Genomic DNA, 19,334 nt, shown 5'->3' with positions numbered 1-19,334 from the left:
TTAAATGTTTGGTAGATAGATTCACCAGTGAAGCTATCTGTCTAGAGTTTCCTTTATGGGAGAGTTTTAACTAAAAATTCATTAAAGAATTGAACTATAGGACTACTTAGCTTATCTATTTCTTCCTGTGTAAGCTTTGCTAATTTGTGTCTTTAAAAAATGTATCTATTTCATTAGAGCTGGGTTATTCTGGAGTTATTTGTCTCTCCCACTACTGAAGCAAGGTTCCCCTTTATATCCTAACTGATGCTCCTGAATTAGGAAGTTTTTCACTATGGCTGTTGGGAATAGTGCCTATTCTCAGCCCTGTGTGAACTTTGGACACTGTTCCCTTTCTACTTTGGGGTGGTTATTTGCCAGGTCTTGGGTAGTTTTCTCATATGCATGTGATCCTCGGTATTCAACTATATATACAAGGGGCTCTTCTCTATAGCTCTCTCTGCAATTCTCTGCCCTGAAGACTCCCTCTGCCTTGGTTTCCCTGGACACCCAGCTGCCTGTCCTACTGGGCTCTGCCTGTGTTCCCATGCCTGCACCACAGCCTGGAAACTCTCCATGCAGTAAACTATAGCAATTGTAGGATACATCTCACTTGTTTCCCATTTCTCAGGAGTCTCTGGTCTCTGTTGTCTGATGTCTAACCTCTTAAATGTCATTGTTTCATATTTTGTTTATTTTAATATTTTTCAGGAGGATTATAAATCTGTTCACTTTTACTCTAGGTTTATCATATATAGAAGCTCAATATTGAATGTTTATACATATTTATATTGTATTTAAAGAGTTTTACTATATATTATACATATCTAGTCCATGAGTTTAGCTTCTCTTTTTGCAAACATGGAAATAATAACCCAGTTTTAAAAAACTGAAAGTATTGAAAATTAAAAGAAAATTAGAAGCCTAACAAATATATCTTTCTTTCTAACTATTCTTAACATATCTACTAAAAGAAATGAGGTGCCCCAGGGAGGCTGGGGAAAATTTTTTCTCAAATCCTTGCCAGTAAAAGATTTAACCTATTATGAATCTATATTAATTTATTGTTAAAAATGGCTTATTTACAAACAGGCTGATCCCTGTCTCTTTGATTTCTTCTCAGTGCCAGATGAAAGCAAAGTCCATTCATTGGCTGGACACAAATTGGGTAAGAAATTCCTTGTAACTGACTTTCTATTCCTTCCTGGAAATCACTGGCTGTGTTTGAGTAGCAGTTGGAACCTATTTCCATCCACCAGTCACTGAAAGGCTTGGTAATTAATACATGAGATGTCTCTGACTTCCACAAAGATGAATTATTGCTTGGCTGTGTATGTAGTGGCATAATGTATGCTGACTCAAAATGTTTGAGAGGAAAGAGTAAACGTTTCCAAAAAAAATGATTATAAAATCCAAAATCTTAAAAATGTATGCCAGCTGAACACTTAGAACTAAAAAAAAAAAAATTATAAAGAAACCAACCCCAGAAAGTTTGAAAAATTTTCCCATGATGACTTTCACATAAAGTGATTGGACAGAGAGTTCCAGAATAAGAAATTTTTGCTTATTTCTTTCTCATCAAGAAAGAATAGTCTTGCCCTGGCCAGTTGACTCGGTTGGGTTGCTTGGTTGGTTGGTTGGAGCATCGTCCCTACACCAAAAGGTGGCGGGTTCAACTCCTAGTCAGTGCACATATGTAGGTTGTGGGTTTATATGGTCAGGATACATATGGAAGGCAACTGATTGATGTTTCTCTTTTCCTTCCTTTTTCTCTAAAAAAATATACCCTGGGTGAGGATTTAAAAAAAGTCTTTTTGCCTGTCATCAAAGGGGATTGTACCCACCCACAATGACCGTATTATCTTTCTTTAGACTCATGAATGAGATTCCTAGAGGTTCTCTAGAAGGTCCACAAGGATCTCTCAGTGTCCTGGGGCTTTCTCTCTCAGGTGTGAGAAACCTTCCGGTCTAAAATCCAAGCTTTTTCTCTATTGCCAAGTGTCCTGCTTTCTATCCCTTTGCCCTTCCTTCATCATTTATTCACAGTAATTGAAAACACTGCAGTTCTCTAGGGGTGCACTGTTGGGGTGAGGGAATATCCATTTTACTCCCAGAATTGCCACTCCAAACAACAGAACGGGTATAATTTGTTCACATCCCTCTGTTTCTGAAACAATGAAGTCTTTCCCACCACCAGCGTCTCCTGTGTTTATGTGCCAATTATGTTTTCAGCAGTAAGTGGCCTTGATGCCTCATTACCTCCATCATGTTCCAGGGCACAGTTATGATTTTTTTTCTTTTATTCTTTCTCCAGATTCTCTAGTGAAAACAGCAGGGAAGGGCTGGTTCACAACTTTTAGATTTTTTTTTTCTTTTTTGCTTCTCCTAAGAAAGAGCCTCAGAGGTTAGATCACTGCAAAAGAAAAGACTTCTGTGGGGCTGAGCAATTGCCACAAGCTGCTCATTCCTGTCATCCTCATCCATTAAATACTCTACTACTGGACATGCCTTTAGGAGTCTGAGAAGGAAGTTCTCATGATCAAGGAGCCCCAAGGATAGCCTATGTTATTTTCATCCTCAATGCATGGTACTGCTGGCAGTTAGTTCTCTTACATAGTAATACTTGAAGGTCAACGCCTTTTTACATACTGGGCTAGGCTGCAAGGTGAAAAGTGGAAGCGGTTTTAAGAATGTTTATCAGTTTGGTTTTTAAAAAAGAGTCAATGATAAACTTTCTGGGTTTTTTTTTCCCAAGAAATCAAATCTTATTCAAATATTCTTAATTTCCAAACCAAGTACTAATAGCCAGTAACTAAAAGTTATTGTCAGCCTTGAAAAAGGAGAACATTGTTATTTAGTATATTGCTGTAATACTTTAAGTAAATTTGAATGATAGGTCTTTATACACTGAGTGGCCAGATTATTAGGATCTCTGAACGCATAATAATCTGGCCACTCAGTGTATATCCTACATAATAAAAGGCTAATCTGCAAATTGTCCCCTCGACCAGGAGTTCAACCAGCAGGCAGGCTGGCCAACCGCCCATGTCCCCTCCCCCTGGCCAGGCTGGCTGGACCCCACCCATGCACGAATTCATGCACCGGGCCTCTAATATATATATATATATATATACTGAGTGGCCAGATTATTATGCATTCAGAGATCATAATAATCTGGCCACTCAGTGTATATTGTGTTACAAAAATATCAATGAAGAATTACTCTAAGTACAAAACTTATAATAGTCTTCCAAATTTTAAAAATAGCATAATTTTAAAGATGTCCGGTAGGTTAATTGTAAGCTCTACATGGTGGCTTTGCTTTAGCTGGTGGATAGAAATAGTACCAGAGGTCTCTATGTTATTTCCATGAGCCAGACGGCTTACATGCATCAGTTGTTTGAAAGAAGACTTGGGGTTATAATAAACTCTCGTTACAATATTCACTATCCTTATATTTTAACAACGTATCACAGCGCCTTTGACTTTTTAATCAGCTGTCTGCAAATGCTGAAAAACATACTTGATAACTTTGGAGCAAAAGTGGCACATGGCAAAACACAATGAAGAGGGCTAAGTAAGTCCCTGAAATTATACACTTCAGAGTTAAAGCGAAAGCACTCTGTAAAGCGTTAGTGACAGTATTGAAAAAAAAACACAAAGAAGCATTAAAGAAAAATATGCTCCTAACATTGTAAGTTTATATACTTCAAAAATATCCCCTCGCCATGCTGTACATTTATTTCTTTTAGAAAGTTAGTCTTGAATTTAACAATCCTTGGGAACTCACCCCTCACATAGAAGGCTGTGTTCTGCATTTTTTTTCTAGCAATTTCTCATTAGGCGTAGGTGGTGGTGGTGAAAGAGGATTAAGGGTCCGTTTAATTCTGGCAACCTCTTTTAGTTACAAAATCATTTTTAAAAGCCACCTAATGTAGAACGATAGTCTCAATCCGCCACAGTCAGTGACTACTAAGCTAGTGACCAGTTTGAATTGTAATGTACAATGTTCCATGATCATACCTGTCTTACAAAGTCTAAAGGTATCATTCAACTTCTTTTCGTTTCACCTTTCCCTGCCCCAGGTTCTTTCTCCGGAATATTTAGGTTTGAAAAAAGTGATTTCTCTTTTGCTAAGAAGAAAGAGCATATTCCTCTGTCTATTTTCAATTATAGAAATGTGGCCAGTTGTCATGCTATCCAAGACCATAGTAAGTTAAATTCAGTCGTATATGCTGACCTAGATCTATCACCCATCCTCTTATTCGGGATGATATGCAACATTTTAATAAATTCATCTGAGTTTAAATTTCTTCTGCGTCAGCTACTTAGTGTGTAGAGAGCCATTCCGTGCCAATTTCCATCTGTTGGTCTGGCTTGGATTCCTCCCAAACTTGTGACAATATTCTTGGCACCCTTTCCTTGGCTTCATCTTTAAATGGTTGATTCTTCAGAGCTCAGATCAAATCGAAAGCTCAGGTAAGATCCTCTTTCTAGCACGTTTGGCCTAGAAGGTAGTGTTCCCCTCAGCCCTTCTGGAGTCAATCCGGTCTTCCCGAGACTCCTCTGAGGCCCCGTCTCAGGGCCTCCCCTGGCAGCGCATCACATCTCAGACCTTGGCGAGAAAGACGGCAGCATGATTCTCCCTGTATCTGTGCAGGGTCCTCCTCCATGTGCCTGAGGGATTAATATCTGCAGAATGGAGAGGCCCACCCGAGGAGTTAGGAGCAAAATTTTGCCTTTCATCTGGTTCTTTTAAGAAAAATCACAAGTTTCAGTCTGCCTTGCAAAACAATGAGGCATCTTCGACCTCTTTTCCTAGCTATCTCACTAACTGAATTCTGGCAAAATTCAAATCCTAGCAATGCAGAGGGAAAACAAAAACTTCAGCAAAATATATATTTTTGATAACAAAACCAGTAAATATTGATTTATATTAACTATTTTAAGGGAACATTACAATCCAGAGAAAATGGCATCAAATTTGGCATAGCTGTTTAAAAAACATATATGCTTTAATGTTGACTATACCGACTCACAAACACTGTCCGCGAAGGAATCATTCCTTTCTCTTTCTTTCTACATGCTGAATTGACACCTAGACCTATAGTTTCATGCTCCTCGGCATTCAGACAGAAAGGACTTATAAATTTTACTTTTTTTACTGTGTCTTCATTTTTGTTGTTTTGATTTACTGCGTGGAGCTGTTTTAATATGTATTGACTGTCTGCAGAGATCTTTGCTGACCCAGCTCTTTAAGATGATGCAGTGCTGAAGAAAGCCGGCGAGTTCTTCTTTATGAGCTCTGACACATTAATTAGCGAAATGGACTAAAAAGCTTTCCGATTTCTATTTTAATTTCTTATATTCTCAAACACCTGTCTATAGAGCTGTAAAACAGGCAAGTCTGTAAAAGTAATGGTTGGCAGTAAGTCCAGACCTTTTCTGAGACAAGTGTATCAATTAATGAGCAAATACTCGTTAACAATCTAGGGGATGTCTCTGCATGAGGTATGTTGCAGCCAATAAGTGTGTTGATGTCTTAACGCATTTTACTGATGAAGAAGCTGAAGGCATTTAAGGACTTCTTCTCTCGGCTGTTAACTAGTGGGTTTAGGATATGAATCCAGATACTATATGCTTTTGCAGCATTTCATTTTCCACCAGCATGGACCTAATACCTCACACTCCAGGGAATGGAGAAGAATATAAGAGTGAGACAAAGTTCTAGTTGGCAGACATGATACACGCATCAAGAGATCCCATAAATTTTTATTTAACTTTTATAATCTCAGCCACCCAAACAAGGAACACAATAGGTATAATTTCTCTTGCAAACTGCTATAATTCAGTGAGCGGGAAAGGGATATCTGATCATTCTTACCTTTGTTTCCCTGCATGCATGCGTACACATGTATATTTGTATGAATGTATGGGCTAAGTTGAGAGATGTATGACAGAGAAAAATGCATATGATGTGCATGTGTTATATATAAATGATAGCAAATGTACATGTGATGTATATCCTTATGGCAAAGGTTGAGGTATAATATGCAAGTTGCTAACCTGACAGACCTTCCATTCTGTTCTAAATGCATTGTGTGTAAACTTCAAATCTAGAAAGCCCATATGTAGCCAAATTAATTTCTGAATCATTGCAAGGGAATAGAGCTCTTAAAAACATGAGGTGATTGGGTAGTCACTTGCATACAAGAGCAATGAGTTATTAAATGGCATTTCATAAATTTTGTTGAGTCTTAGTATTTCATATTTTTATGGAATATCTAAATTAAAATATGCATTTAACTTTTGGAACACCAACCATGGTCATTTTTCATATTGGGGTCTTCTAATATTGGATTGCTGTTTTTCATGACTTTTTATCATTATGGGTTGATGAGGAAGTAAAACTTTGGAGTTAGTGGGTTAGGGGAGTTAGTTCAAGTCAATGGAATTGAACTCTGTTTCTTTCCTTATCGATTGGTTAAGGTAATATTGCATGATTATCTAGTTGGAAAAACATCTTTATTGGGTACTTTGAAAGCTTTTGTCATTTGTTATGTTGGATAAATATAGCTTTAGACACAAGAAATTTATACATTTCTCAAATGTTCCAGCTTTGCTTTACATTTCCATGGGATTCAGGAAGTTATAAAAAATCAGCAATATGTCTAGGATTCTTCTTGTACAAGCTTGATTATGAAGCAACCTTGTATTTTCTCTGTTGCAAAGGTTACCAAACACTCTAGTCTCTAAAATTCAATGAGTCAAATTGAACTAGAAAAATATGTGTCAGTCTTTTTATAAATGAGAGATATTCTTCACTACTTAAATAGGGTGTATGTGTGTGCACCTCTGAATTTCATGAGGAAATAGAGACTCTACTTTTTTTTTACAAATCAAATTTCAAAATTAATTATTTCAGTTCCACTCATGTTTATTAAATGCCCACTCTCTGACAGGTACTGTATTAGCTGTTGGAGATACAAAGTGACATAAAGCATGGTATCTGCTTTAGAAAAAAAATGTTTATTAAGTGTTAGAGGAAAAGACATACCTAATTAAATATCCGGTGCCTTCCTGTTAAAGGGGCAATGTGGTGAGACATCCCACAGAGGAAAGAGTGCTTGGTTGTGCTTGGGGTTGAGGATTGGTTCCCATGTTTGAGAAAGGAAGCGCTGCCAGAGCAGGATCTTAAAGATAAATAAAAGTTTGAGAAATAGAAAAGGTCGATGAGCCACCACATTTCAGGCATATGGAAAGTTATCAAAACATGAAACATCATGTTATGTTCAAGAAACTATAAACAATTCATTGTGTCAGGAAAGCAAAGCAAAGAATAACAAGGATCAACTAGGGAGATGTGAGATCATAGGGAACTCCTACCAAATGAACAAAAACAAACCAAAAAGCAAGGGAAATAGTCAAGAGACCATTGCAATAGTTCAGATAAGAGATTATGTAGGGCCCTGGCTAGTGTGACTCAGTTGTTTGGCGTTGTCCTGTGCACCAGGAGGTTGCTGGTTCAATTCCCAGTCAAGGGCACATGCCCTGGTTGCAGCCTCGATCCCCACTAGAGGGTGTGCAGGAGGCAGCTGATGGATGTTACGCTCTCACATCAGTGTTTCTCTCTTTCCCTTTCCCTTCCTTTCTTTCTAAAGATCAATGCACTGTGTGTGTGTGTTTTTTTAAGCTATTATATAGGCATAAATTTAATGAATTAACAAGGGGAATGGAAAAAATAAGAAATATTTAGGAAATAAAAACTTGAGGATTTTTTAAAAATTAAATTTAGTGAGGAGGAGGATCCAAGTTTATTCTCAGTGTATCAGTCAGCTTTCCTACAAATATGCTGCATGAAAAGGCAGTAAACATTTATTCCTTGATCATGTATCTTCATGTAGGTTGGAATTTGCTGATCTCAGAAGTGTTTGTTTGAGCTTAGCCCCAACCTACAGTTTAGGTCCAGGTTTTTTGCATGTGTCTATTATCCTCCTTGGGCCAGGTTTGCTAAGGCATGTACTCTTGCTAACAAGGGTGATAGATTGAAATGGGGTAGATAAAGAGGTGGGTCAAACTGTAGGGAAAGCGGTGGGGATGCGTGTGTTTATAGATACATTTGTCGGTTGGAGGAGTGAGAAATTAAGGACATTAATGGTCTCAGTTTTCTTGATAATGATGAAGTCTGTGCATGATGGGATTATAGGGTGAGTCAAGAAAATAATAAACACTATAGGTGATAGGTAACTCATGTTGGGTTATGTTTAAATCATTGAAGCAAATTTGGATGGGAAACTAAAAAACTACTTTGATGCCTACACACACACACACACATGCACACTACATTCAAGGGCTGGGTTTACAGATAGGCTATGGAGTTTTTCCCTGAACTAAAATTTTATCTCTTGCAGCTATATTTTCAATTATCTGTTTATGCTGGAATTGTACGATGTTAGGACTACATGGAGCATTATATGTCTCTAGTACAATCAGCTTGTTTTAGAGATCAAGGCCTGGGGAGGGCAAGCCATCCTGGTCCCTGAGAGAACTGAGGCTCATCTTTCCTTGAAACTTCTCCCATTAAAAAGCCTCCAGAATTGAATAAGCTGCTATCAACAAAAGTCCATATTTTATTCAAAGTTCATACTGCAGACTTAGTAACAGTCTGTATTTATTTATAGTGACTATTAATTATACTTTTTACTTTTATGATGGTGTTCTGATATTTCATTTTTTCCTAAATATATATGGACAAAACAAACTATTTTATTTTACTCTGAGTTCCAGTGGACCTTTGTTGATGCGGTATATTTTGGGACATACTTTTCTCTATCCCCCTATAAATTAGTATTTACATTACAAAATTATCGTTAACAAAATTATTTATTATCCTCTCTCATTATTCAGAATCTGACAGTTTATCTTTGAAGATAAAATTTACTATGCTTGAGTGTGCACTGACTTAGAAAATTTATAGGTTCCAAATATTTTTTAATTATTTAAACAAGTGAAAATAATTTGGTAAAGAGGAGAGCATATTTCTATATATGTCAACTTTTTCAAACGTGGCTGACTCTCAAACTTTGCCATCCATGGGGAATATGTGTCTTGTATGTTTGGAAAACAGTGGTTTGGAACTGACAATTCTAATAGTGTTTCTAAATGCCAGAGTGAACATCTGCAGTGGAAAATGTTATTAAAGGATGACATGATGGCTGATGATACAAACTGGATGCTTGACATAAAAACTTTACTGTAGGTTAAGCTTTATGTACCCATCCTTGAATTCGCTCTGAAACTGGAGAGGAACAGCAATAGGGAGTGACTTAAAGATGACTCTAAGATGCCATCATCAGTCAGAATATTATTGTATGAACTTAGATACACCAGGGGTAAAAGCAAATCACATTCTCAAAAACAGTCACTATAAAATGTAACCAGCAGAATGAGCATCAGTTCTGTCTTCTTTCCTTTGCATTTAGCTTTAGGATGTCTTCGGTCAACTTTTTGCAATGAGAATATTTCAATAAAATCACTGGACTCTAACCTGCTAGATGTAAATAATACAGCCCTTATCAAGAGTCAACTTGGGAAGAGCTACAAAGCTTTTTAGTTCCTACCTGATTATTTTAGAAAGGTTTACATTGAGACCTAGAATTAAAAATCACTCATCTAAGGAAGATATTGCTTGTGTAAATTTGTTGTGGAATCAAAAACGGGTACACTTTGATTCCAATGACCCAGACAGGTTATTCCTTATCTGCTTATAAGACCTTTCATTTTGAACTTTATGGAAAATGTAGTTGCCAGTGTTAACTGAGTGGTAATTTAGCCACCTCAGCAATGTTTATAGTTCTGAAGTTTTCTGAGCTAAAAATTAGCCAACACATGGAAAAACAGGTTTAAAATCCACCCTGGGAAATCTGAAAATGAGCTCTTGCATAATAGATACCCAATCTCTTTTGAATAATCTAAAATATGTCAAAGCCTAACTATTGTTTTTAATATCTGAGAAGGGTATAATATTGCCAACTAATAGTGGGAAATATTCTAGACTATCTACTTTGGTAATTTCAAATATTAGATATATTTATGTGTGTGTGTATATATACACACATGAACTTCATAAATGAATACTGTTTGTGTTGGGGGGGGAGCAGATAGAAGGGATGTATTAAAAGGTATGTATATTTCTAGAAGAGTGTTGTCTACTTACAAACTCTTGGTTTTCGTATTTAGTCTCCAGCCACAGGGATAAATTTCAGTATCTTTAAGTCATACCAGGCCCTCCATCACCTTGCCATGACCTGCCCTTCCAGCCTTATCTCTTGCCATTGTCACCCTCCACCCCTCCCACCAGCCTCATGTTCCCATCTCACAGAGCTCTTCACCTGATGCTGTCTGACCATGTGTTGGTCTTCCATTCTCAGAACCCCAGCTGAACTCTTTGAAGGCCGACCTCCCTGAGAAACCTTCCCCAGCTCAGTCTCGCGAGGCTCTTGTCTGGTGCGTCGCCTTGTTTAACTTCAGGTGTCTCTAGGCTCCATGTTTATACTTTTTATCTTGTCTCAGCTTTTCTTGCCCAAACTCACAGCTTTGCATCAGAGCCAGCCGGCCCATGATATCCCCTCAGGCTGCTTTTCAAGCTCCTTTGATCAGTAGTTGTGGCTCCTTACACCATCAATAATCCCAAGGCCCACCTTTTCCACATGCAGGCAGCAGAACTCTGTTGCCTACTGCATCAAGCCGAGGAACCTATACCTCCTTTATTAAACCAATATTTGTTCAGCACCTACCTTGTATCAGACACTATAGTATGGATTCTGCCCCCAAAGTGCTCACAGCTTAGTAGCAGCAATAGGAATGCACGTGCTTATGTATAAATGCAAATACATAGAAAAAATGAACAGTGGCCACCTTTACTGAGAGAAGAAGTTGGAGTTTGGTGTTCAAGGGGGACTTCTGCTTTATCTACAGTATTTGAATTTTTACATTGAGACTATATTTATGTACCTATTGGGTAATGAAAAAATGTATGGATCTTTATAAGTGAAAACATTTTGAACTTTGTGAAACTTCACATGCTGCATGTAATAATAGATACGGTATACAAATGTGAGGATTTAGCATGGGACTGGCACAGAGATGTACAGAACCACAGGAAAAGGGGTAATTTGGGCAAAGGTGAGAAGCCGAATCCCTGGGTCATACCGGAAACCTATTTGGGGCCCAAAGGTATTTCAGGGAGAAGGAATGGAGAGGGGACTAACCACGAGCAACCTCATTTATGGGTTGCTAGAAACATGAAAAACATGTTTGGGGAACTTTAAATCCCCTGTCAATTTTTGGTATTCCAGAAGTCAGGGACTCAGTCTTTGTAATGTATTTGGTAAGGCACCCACATCGTGCTATGTATAAAAATGTTCCCTTTACAGGTTCATGATGCCCAACTGTGTCTCATAAAAGCAGAGTTATAATAGGAGGACTAATAATGAACATGTAAAAATTAAAGAGAAAGCTTAAAACAACCTAGATTACTTCTTGCTGAAATGCGAATTCATTCCCACACTATTGATAATTAGAAACCACACACCCACACAAAACAACTTTCAAATTATACCCCATCAAAACAAAATGAAGCTGTTCAGAGTTGCCTTTTGAAGAAAAACCCTTTTATTAACCAAAGTTAAAAATATGCATGCCTTTTTAAACCAGGCAAAGTGCAACTAAAAACAAAACCAAAAAAACAAAAAACGGGGGAGGAAGCAGATAGTGTTTTTTAAATTCAATATATTTATTAACTCACATAACAAACAAAAAAATTGGTGTAAGGTCATCAGAGAGTTAATTCAGTGGCTCAACAATCAATGACTTCAGAGACCCTGCTTCTTTCTACTTTTCAGTGTGTTTTTTATTATTATTATTTTTAAATATATTTTTATTGATTTCAGAGAGAAAGGGAGAGGGAAGAGAGAGAGAGAGAGAGAGAGAGAGAGAGAGAGAGAGAGAGAGAGAGAGAGAGAAACATCAATCATCAATGATGAGAGAAAATCCTTGATTTGGCAGCCTCCTGCATGTGTCAGAAGCAGATAGTTTTGTAGAATATCTTGAAATGCCATCAGGGAGTTGTTGGAGGTATTTAGAAACACTGGTGATGGAGGCTTTTATTTGCTAACATACATAAGAGAGAAAAAAAGGCTATATTGGTTAGTTTAGTGACCTAGTGTCCAATAAATATTTTTTTTAAATATATTTTATTGATTTTTACAGGGAGGAAGGGAGAGGGATAGAGAGCTAGAAACATCGATGAGAGAGAAGCATCGACCAGCTGCCTCCTGCACACCCCCTACTGGGGATGTGCCCACAACCAAGGCACATGCCCTTGACCGGAATCGAACCTGGGACCTTCCAGTCCGCAGGCCAACGCTCTATCCACTGAGCCAAACCGGTTTCGGCCCAAGAAATATTTTAAGTGATGTAAATGGGCAAATCTTTTTATTCTTAAAAAGTACTTATCTGTATTAATGTGTATTAGTAAAATACTGTTTTTCCATGTATAGTAGTGCTACATGTTTTTTGGTTGTTGTTTATAAAAGAACTTTAAATTTTATTTTTCGATTACAGTTTACACCCAACATTATTTTGTATTGGTTTCAGGTGTACCACATATGGCCAATCACATACTTTCCACCCTGATGTTTTCAGTGCCCACCTGGCACCATACATAGTTATTACAGTATTAGTGACTATATTCCCTCTGCTGTACTTTACATCCGACTGTTTTGTAACTGCCAATCTGTATTTCTCAATCCCTTTGCCTTTTTCACCCTGTCCCTCAAACCCCCTCCCCTCTGGCAACCAGCAGTCTGTTTTCTGTGTCTCTGAGTCTGTTTCAATTTTGTTTGTTCTTTTATTTTGTTCTTTAGATTCCACATATAAGTGAAACCATATGGTATTTGTTTTGCTCTGTCTGATTTATTTCATTTAGCATAATACCCTCTAGGTCTATCCATACTGTCACAAATCCATACTTTCACCAATCATCTAACTCCAATTTGGTGTCTAAATCTCTTTCACGCTTCTTTTGACCCTCATTTGTGGTGACTTTTTCTTTTAATGAATTTGTTAATTCATGTGTAGGATGTCCTATTTGGTTGGACTTCATGTGTAAGGATCTTGGAGAGCCTGATGTATATATGCTTCTCTCCAGAGAAGATTTAGTTTTGCTTCTTTATGGTACTAGGATCACTTTCATAGAATTTCTTGACTGCTTAATTAATTGAGAGAAAATAAATTTGAATTAATAATTCTAAGAGGACAGTCCCGTGGTTGAAAATTCTTAAAAGGTAATTTTAAAATATGTTATTGTTATTGAGGAAACTGTATTCAAGGGATAAGATTTTCCAGCCCACCCTTCCACTAAGGTTGTAGGTCTTCTTTAAAAAAATGTTTTTATTGATTTCAGAGAGGAAGAGAAAGAGAGATAGAAATATCAATAATGAGAAAGAATCATTGATTGACTGCCTCTTGTACTATCAGGGATCAACCCACAACCCAGGCATGTGCCTGACCGAGAATTGAACCTTGACCTCCTGGTTCATAGGTCAACACTCAACCACTGAGCCAGTGTGGCCTGGCTGTTGTAGGTCTTTTTGAGGGTCACCACTGTAACTCCCAATTATATTTGAGTTTGTGTCCCAGATCGTCCAAGATACCATCATCACACCACCTCCCCAAGCTCCAGATTCCTAGTATCAGCATTTACCTAAGGGGTGATCTCAACCTGTAAGTTTGGTTGCTTAGCATTATTCATGCTTGATTTTTTATTTGTTTATTTTCTGTTTGTCAAAGGGCTTTGCTTAAGGATTTCCCTTAATTTCCTTTGAGCTAAGCAGTTCATTTAATGTGTATTTGTTTCAATTTATCTAAGAATTATTTGTATTTTTATCATCAGAGTTTTGAAAATTGATGCATTACTGGAAGCAGAAGTCTAGAGTCCAGTAATTGTTTGCTGGATGAATGAATGAATGAATGAATGATGAATGAATGAATGAATCAATCAATGATTATCCTTTGTAAATGGCTGAATTCAAATAAACCATTGGGTCCAATGCGGGTTAAAGCACACATTAAGCCAGGTTTTATCTCACTGGGTCTGGATTACTTTTGACAAGACAAACCAATTTAAAACATTCCTTTGAAATCTATGGAAAGCCACATGACATGGGAACAAAGTGGGGGATGATGTCCATAATATGCTGAGAAAGCTTGAAATGGAAAATTCTCTTTAATAAGAAACCACATAATAAAAGGTTCTGGTTATATTTGTAGTTACAAGCTATGGTTTATTACCCTTTCTCGAGATTCTTATAATGAAACATTGTTATAGGAAGAAATAAAATAGGGTTCACAAAGGAGCTCTTATCAGATTACAATGTGCCCTGTTGTAAAGTGGGAAAGAAGAGGCATATCTGGCTATTGTCACTGCTTATGTGGGCCTTGGATCAGATACTAATCAGAATCTCTCTGGACCTCTGGAATGCCCTTCAGACTGAATTCCTAGTCATGACCACACCCGAAGAGTAATGCATGAGAAGGCTGTTTGATGGGTCCTTTAGGTACTAAAACAAATCAAAACCAGTCCTGTTCATCCTTACAAAGCTGACCTCCCCTGTGTTCTTTTTGAACCATATAATACTCTTTATTTTTTCATCTTTCTGAAGACCAGAAACTGATACTTTATAGAATTTTATGTAACTTTTCAATTAGGTAAGACTCATGTTACCATAGAGTGGAGGTGAGCTTGGCCAAGGGGATGACATGAGACTTTGGATGAAGTCTCAGCTCATAGTCATGGTTCTGAAGAGCTGTCTTTGCTACTGGAGTCTACAGGGGTTCAGGAAACCCTTAAGGCATGAAGATATTAGCTGGGTCAGCTTCAGTAGAACAGATGATGTGCTAGTTGCCATTGTGGCTGCAGAAATTAGTAAACTTTTATTTTTCTTCTTCTTTCTCTGTGTGTTTTCATCCTTTGTTTCTATGAATGAGAATTTATGGGCAAGGCAGCCAGGACTGGCATTGCACACAACATACCCTGGGCTCCAAAGAGGTCGTGAATTTGGATCCTTTCCCAGATTATACATCTGCCCCTCTAGCTTGCATTTCAGAGCATATGGCTGTGGCAGGAGGGGCAGATGAGAAATTGCCTCTGCAGTGCTCTCAAAGTGTAAGAGAGAGGAAGCTCCTTATCGTCTGGTCATGAAGTTGTTACTTGAGTATTAATAGGGTGTGGGTAAAACTGTTTGCTTGTGCATTGTCTTCAGTAAATTAAAATGTGCGCAGTCATGGACACCAAAGAAAGTACTGCCTAATAGGAGTATACAACATGAAAAACCCTGACCTCTGTTGTTAAGGAACTTATATGTCATTCGAAATGACTATAGCAACACCTGCAAGGAGAAAAAATTGGGAATAGTTCATTTATTGCTTTAAATTGTATTTATTTTTCAAGTGCTGACATATAATTTTCCTTAACATTTTATTTCTATATGCAAATATTTATTGGAGTAGTTAACTCAGCCATTAGGGCTTCTTTTAAAATTATAAAAATTTAAGATTCTAGAAACTATGTATAGAATGCTACCAAATGACAACATAGGGCAAGGCTGAGACCCAGGGTTACTGTCTAGCTACTGAGAAGGTAATGCTTTATGGTCCTGGAGAAATATCAAGAGTAATAACAGATGAAGGAAAAGAGATGGATTTTGCAAAAGAAGATGTATCATTCCTTATCCTCAGCTAATCTGTCACGTGGGTTCTGGTTCCATTCCCAACTGTTTCTTCCAAGGCTTTCTTCAATCAATTCATAGCTTTTTCTCTTTACTTTTGTTAGAGAGAATTGGATAGAATTTCTATAAAAGGGTGTATAAAAAGAGTGTATAGGACTCGACAATTTCTCATCTTTGGGGACAAGAGATAGGGGACCCAAAGCTTCCCTGAGACTGTTAGGCTGGAAGACTAGCAGAAAAGTGATACCTTTAATACAAAGAAATAAACCATGAAGAAAGGCCAAGTTATGAGGAAGAAGTATCTATATATATAAAAGTCTAAGCAACCGTCGCAACCAAAACAACCAAACAGACAACCAAACAGGCTGTGTGGGGCGACCAGGCTGGCAGGGGGGTTAGTGAGGGCCAACCAAACGCCTGAGCAGCAGGCTGCGTGGGGCAACCAGTCCAGAAGGGGGGGGGGGCGGCTAGGGGTGACCAGGCTGGCAGGGGGGACAGTGAGGGGCGACCAAGCTGGCAGAGGGAAGCAGTAATGGGCGACCAGGCCAGTGGGGGGAGGAGTTAGGGGCGACCAGGCCAGCGGGGGGCAGGGGGCAGTTGAGGGTGACCAGGCCGGCAGGCAGGTGAGCAGTTAGGAGCTACTGGTCCCAGATTGTGAGAGGGTGCAGTCTAGGCTGAGGGGACCCCCCCCTCCCATGCACGAATTTTGTGCACTGGGCCTCTAGTCTATATAATAAAAGCCTAAGTGACCAAAAGGCGGAATGACCAGAACAACCAGTGGCTATGATATGCAATGAACACCAGGTGGCAGACACTCAATGCAGAAGCTGTCCCCTGGTGGTCAGTGCACTCCCACAGAAGCCAGGCTCACAGCTGGTGAGCACAGCAGTGGTGGCAGGAGCCTCTCCCACCTCCACAGCAGCACTAAGGAGCAGCGAGCCAAGCAGTAAGCAGGTGGGCGGTGAGGAGCGAGGGGTCCCAGTCCACGAGAGGGATATCTGCCTGAGCGAGCCTATGATGGCAGGCGGACATCCCCAGAGGGGTCCCGGACTGCGAGAGGGTTCAGGCCAGGCTGAGGGACCCCTTCCCCCGTTTGAAAATATGATTCTGGTACTCAAGAGACAGGTCAAGGTTAGCAATATAGATTTAGAAGTCAGCTGCATAGAGCTGATAGTTTGATCTTGGTTTTGTCCACATGATTGCACAGATTAAATTAAGTAATAATTCTTTAAAACAGTTAGCAGCCATTAATTGATTTGGCTAACTAGCAGCCTAAGATGAAGGCAAAGGCAGTTACTAGAGTTAATGATCAAACTCATTTTTGTTATTATCATGTTCAGTGGCTTGAAAGGACTAGGATTTTTCTCTGAAAATTAACAACTGTATGGGAAGGCAAAATTTCTAGCAGTTAATAATTTGATACCAAGTTAAATCAATTTATATATTTATATTCATAAGGTATCTTAAACATCCAAATGTGATTTTTGTTTTTAAATATTAGTGGGATATGACTGCATAGAAGTCATTATGCAATGAAATTGGCACTGATTTTGCCAATATAGTCTTGTGTTTTCTCTTAAGATGCAATTATATGCTTGTTTATTATATTAGTTGTCTGTTTTGATCAACTGACAAAAGTCAGCTTATACACATATTTCCACTTAGTAAAAATAAATGTTGAACAAATGATGATATGTTCTTCCTAAAGTATTTAGTGTTATAAATATACTGTTTTCTCTTTTTTTTTTCCAGTTTTCATATTTGGAGGTTAATAGATAAATTTTCTTATTATTTTTTTACATGCATGAAAGGCACAGGTTTGCAATGAGTGACTTCTTCATAGCTATTGTAAATTGGTAATTCATATAACACACATATATAATACTATATTTTTCACGTGCATACTCTTATGCCATGTTTACTGATATTCATGCTGAAGTTGTCACAAAAAATTACTCTGTCCTCAGAACAAGGAGGAAAAACATAACATCAAAACTAGATGGAGGAAGCACCAATAGCTTACTCTGAGATAAATTAACATTTGTAGGCCTAGAGAAAGGAAAGACATCCAAGAATAAGTAAAAAATGCCTATTTACATTTGGCCTTTGGGGGGACTGGGGTGGTTAACAGAATAGATGCATTTTCAAGATTGAACATCTGATCATCAATCTCTAAATGTTAGTAACCATCGGGAACATTTACTTTTGAAATTGATGCGAAGGGCTCTGCAGCTTCTTTTTCTGCGTTGAGTTTTGACATGCTGCTGTCATCACAACATTGTTATTGTGTGTGTTTTTTTACCTGCAAATGGCATAAGTTCCTATTCGGTGGGTTAGAGTGGAGTCTCAGGTGCTTCTTGACACGCCACCGATATTGAGACTTCACTGAAGAGATATCCAATGCAGTGTAGTCATGTCTGTATCACTTTGCATTGTTTTGGTCTCAAAAAGGAGAAAAAAATATCTTATAGGGAAACATTGGTAATAAGGGGTATAATTTTATTTTTTAAACTAATATCCAGTGATCTTTTGAACACTTGATACTTATTAATTGCATTAGGTGCAAATCACATGCTAATAAAGAAAATTAAGACATATTCAGATCTTTGGATTTTCCAGATGTGAATTTTACCAGGTATATATTTATTAAATTAAACAGGCTTCCCCCTAGTGCTTAGAAATCTTCTGTTCATATAGATTTTTATCATCTTGGGACTTTGCCAGTGATAGAAAACGTAAATCTTCAGAGAAGGGCTTTTTGATTTTTACTAAAAGTAGCTTGCACATCCTGTAAGACATCAATCACAAGATGTATTAGGAACATCATACTAAAATATTAAAATGTTTCTTATGCTAAGATTATACCACTCTATCCTGAAAATACATAGCTTCTTATCTGAATATGCTCTGCCTTTTAGACTTCCATTTCAAGGAAGGAAAAGTACTTTTTGATTAAATATCTATTGATTTACTGTCTCCCAGGCCCACCAAATAGAGTTCATCTAAGACTAAAATGCAGTTACCTCTAGAATAAATTTTGGCAGCTGCAATGGAATTTGGCAACTGTTTAACTGGACAAGGAAAATTCACTGAATTTAGAACAAGAAGTCAAGTAGACACTATCTTATCTCATTCAGGATGCAGTGGTATTTTAAGGAGGGATAATATTAAGATGGCAACCCAATAAAATAAATGAAAATGAATTTAGTTTTGTAGTTCATAACCCCATGCAACATTATAGGTCAAGAATACAGTTATCGCCCGGCTGGCATGGCTCAGTGGTTGAGCATTGACCTATGAACCAGGAGGTCACAATTAGATTCCCAGTCAGGGCACGTGCTCGGGTTGTGGGCTTGATCCCCAGTACTGGGCATGCAGGAGGCAGCTAGTCAAGGATTCTCTCTCATCATTGATGTTTCTATCTCTCCCTCTCCCTTCCTCTCTGAAATCAATGAAAATATATATTTAAAAAATACAGTTATTGGAGCCTTTATTGGCTCCATAAGCAACTTGTTGCTTAGTAATTTCCCTGCAGAAACACTTGCCAACAACCAGCACTTAGAGTTA

At 38.1% G+C, this 19,334-nt stretch overlaps 1 protein-coding gene across 4 annotated transcripts in view; it reads left to right on the top strand.

The window, feature by feature from the left end:
- PARD3B (par-3 family cell polarity regulator beta) overlaps window positions 1–19,334 on the top strand; it is a 910,289-nt gene that overhangs the window by 574,250 nt on the left and 316,705 nt on the right. For all 4 annotated transcript variants that reach the window (XM_054722996.1, XM_054722997.1, XM_054722998.1 and 1 more), the window contains one exon: window positions 1,103–1,147. In XM_054722996.1, coding sequence (XP_054578971.1) covers window positions 1,103–1,147 — 45 coding nt within the window. The remainder of the gene's footprint in view (window positions 1–1,102; window positions 1,148–19,334) is intronic.

Source organism: Eptesicus fuscus, chromosome 11 (assembly GCF_027574615.1).
Source record: "Eptesicus fuscus isolate TK198812 chromosome 11, DD_ASM_mEF_20220401, whole genome shotgun sequence".
Lineage (NCBI taxonomy): Eukaryota > Metazoa > Chordata > Mammalia > Chiroptera > Vespertilionidae > Eptesicus > Eptesicus fuscus.
This window is presented reverse-complemented; position numbering and strand designations above follow the sequence as displayed.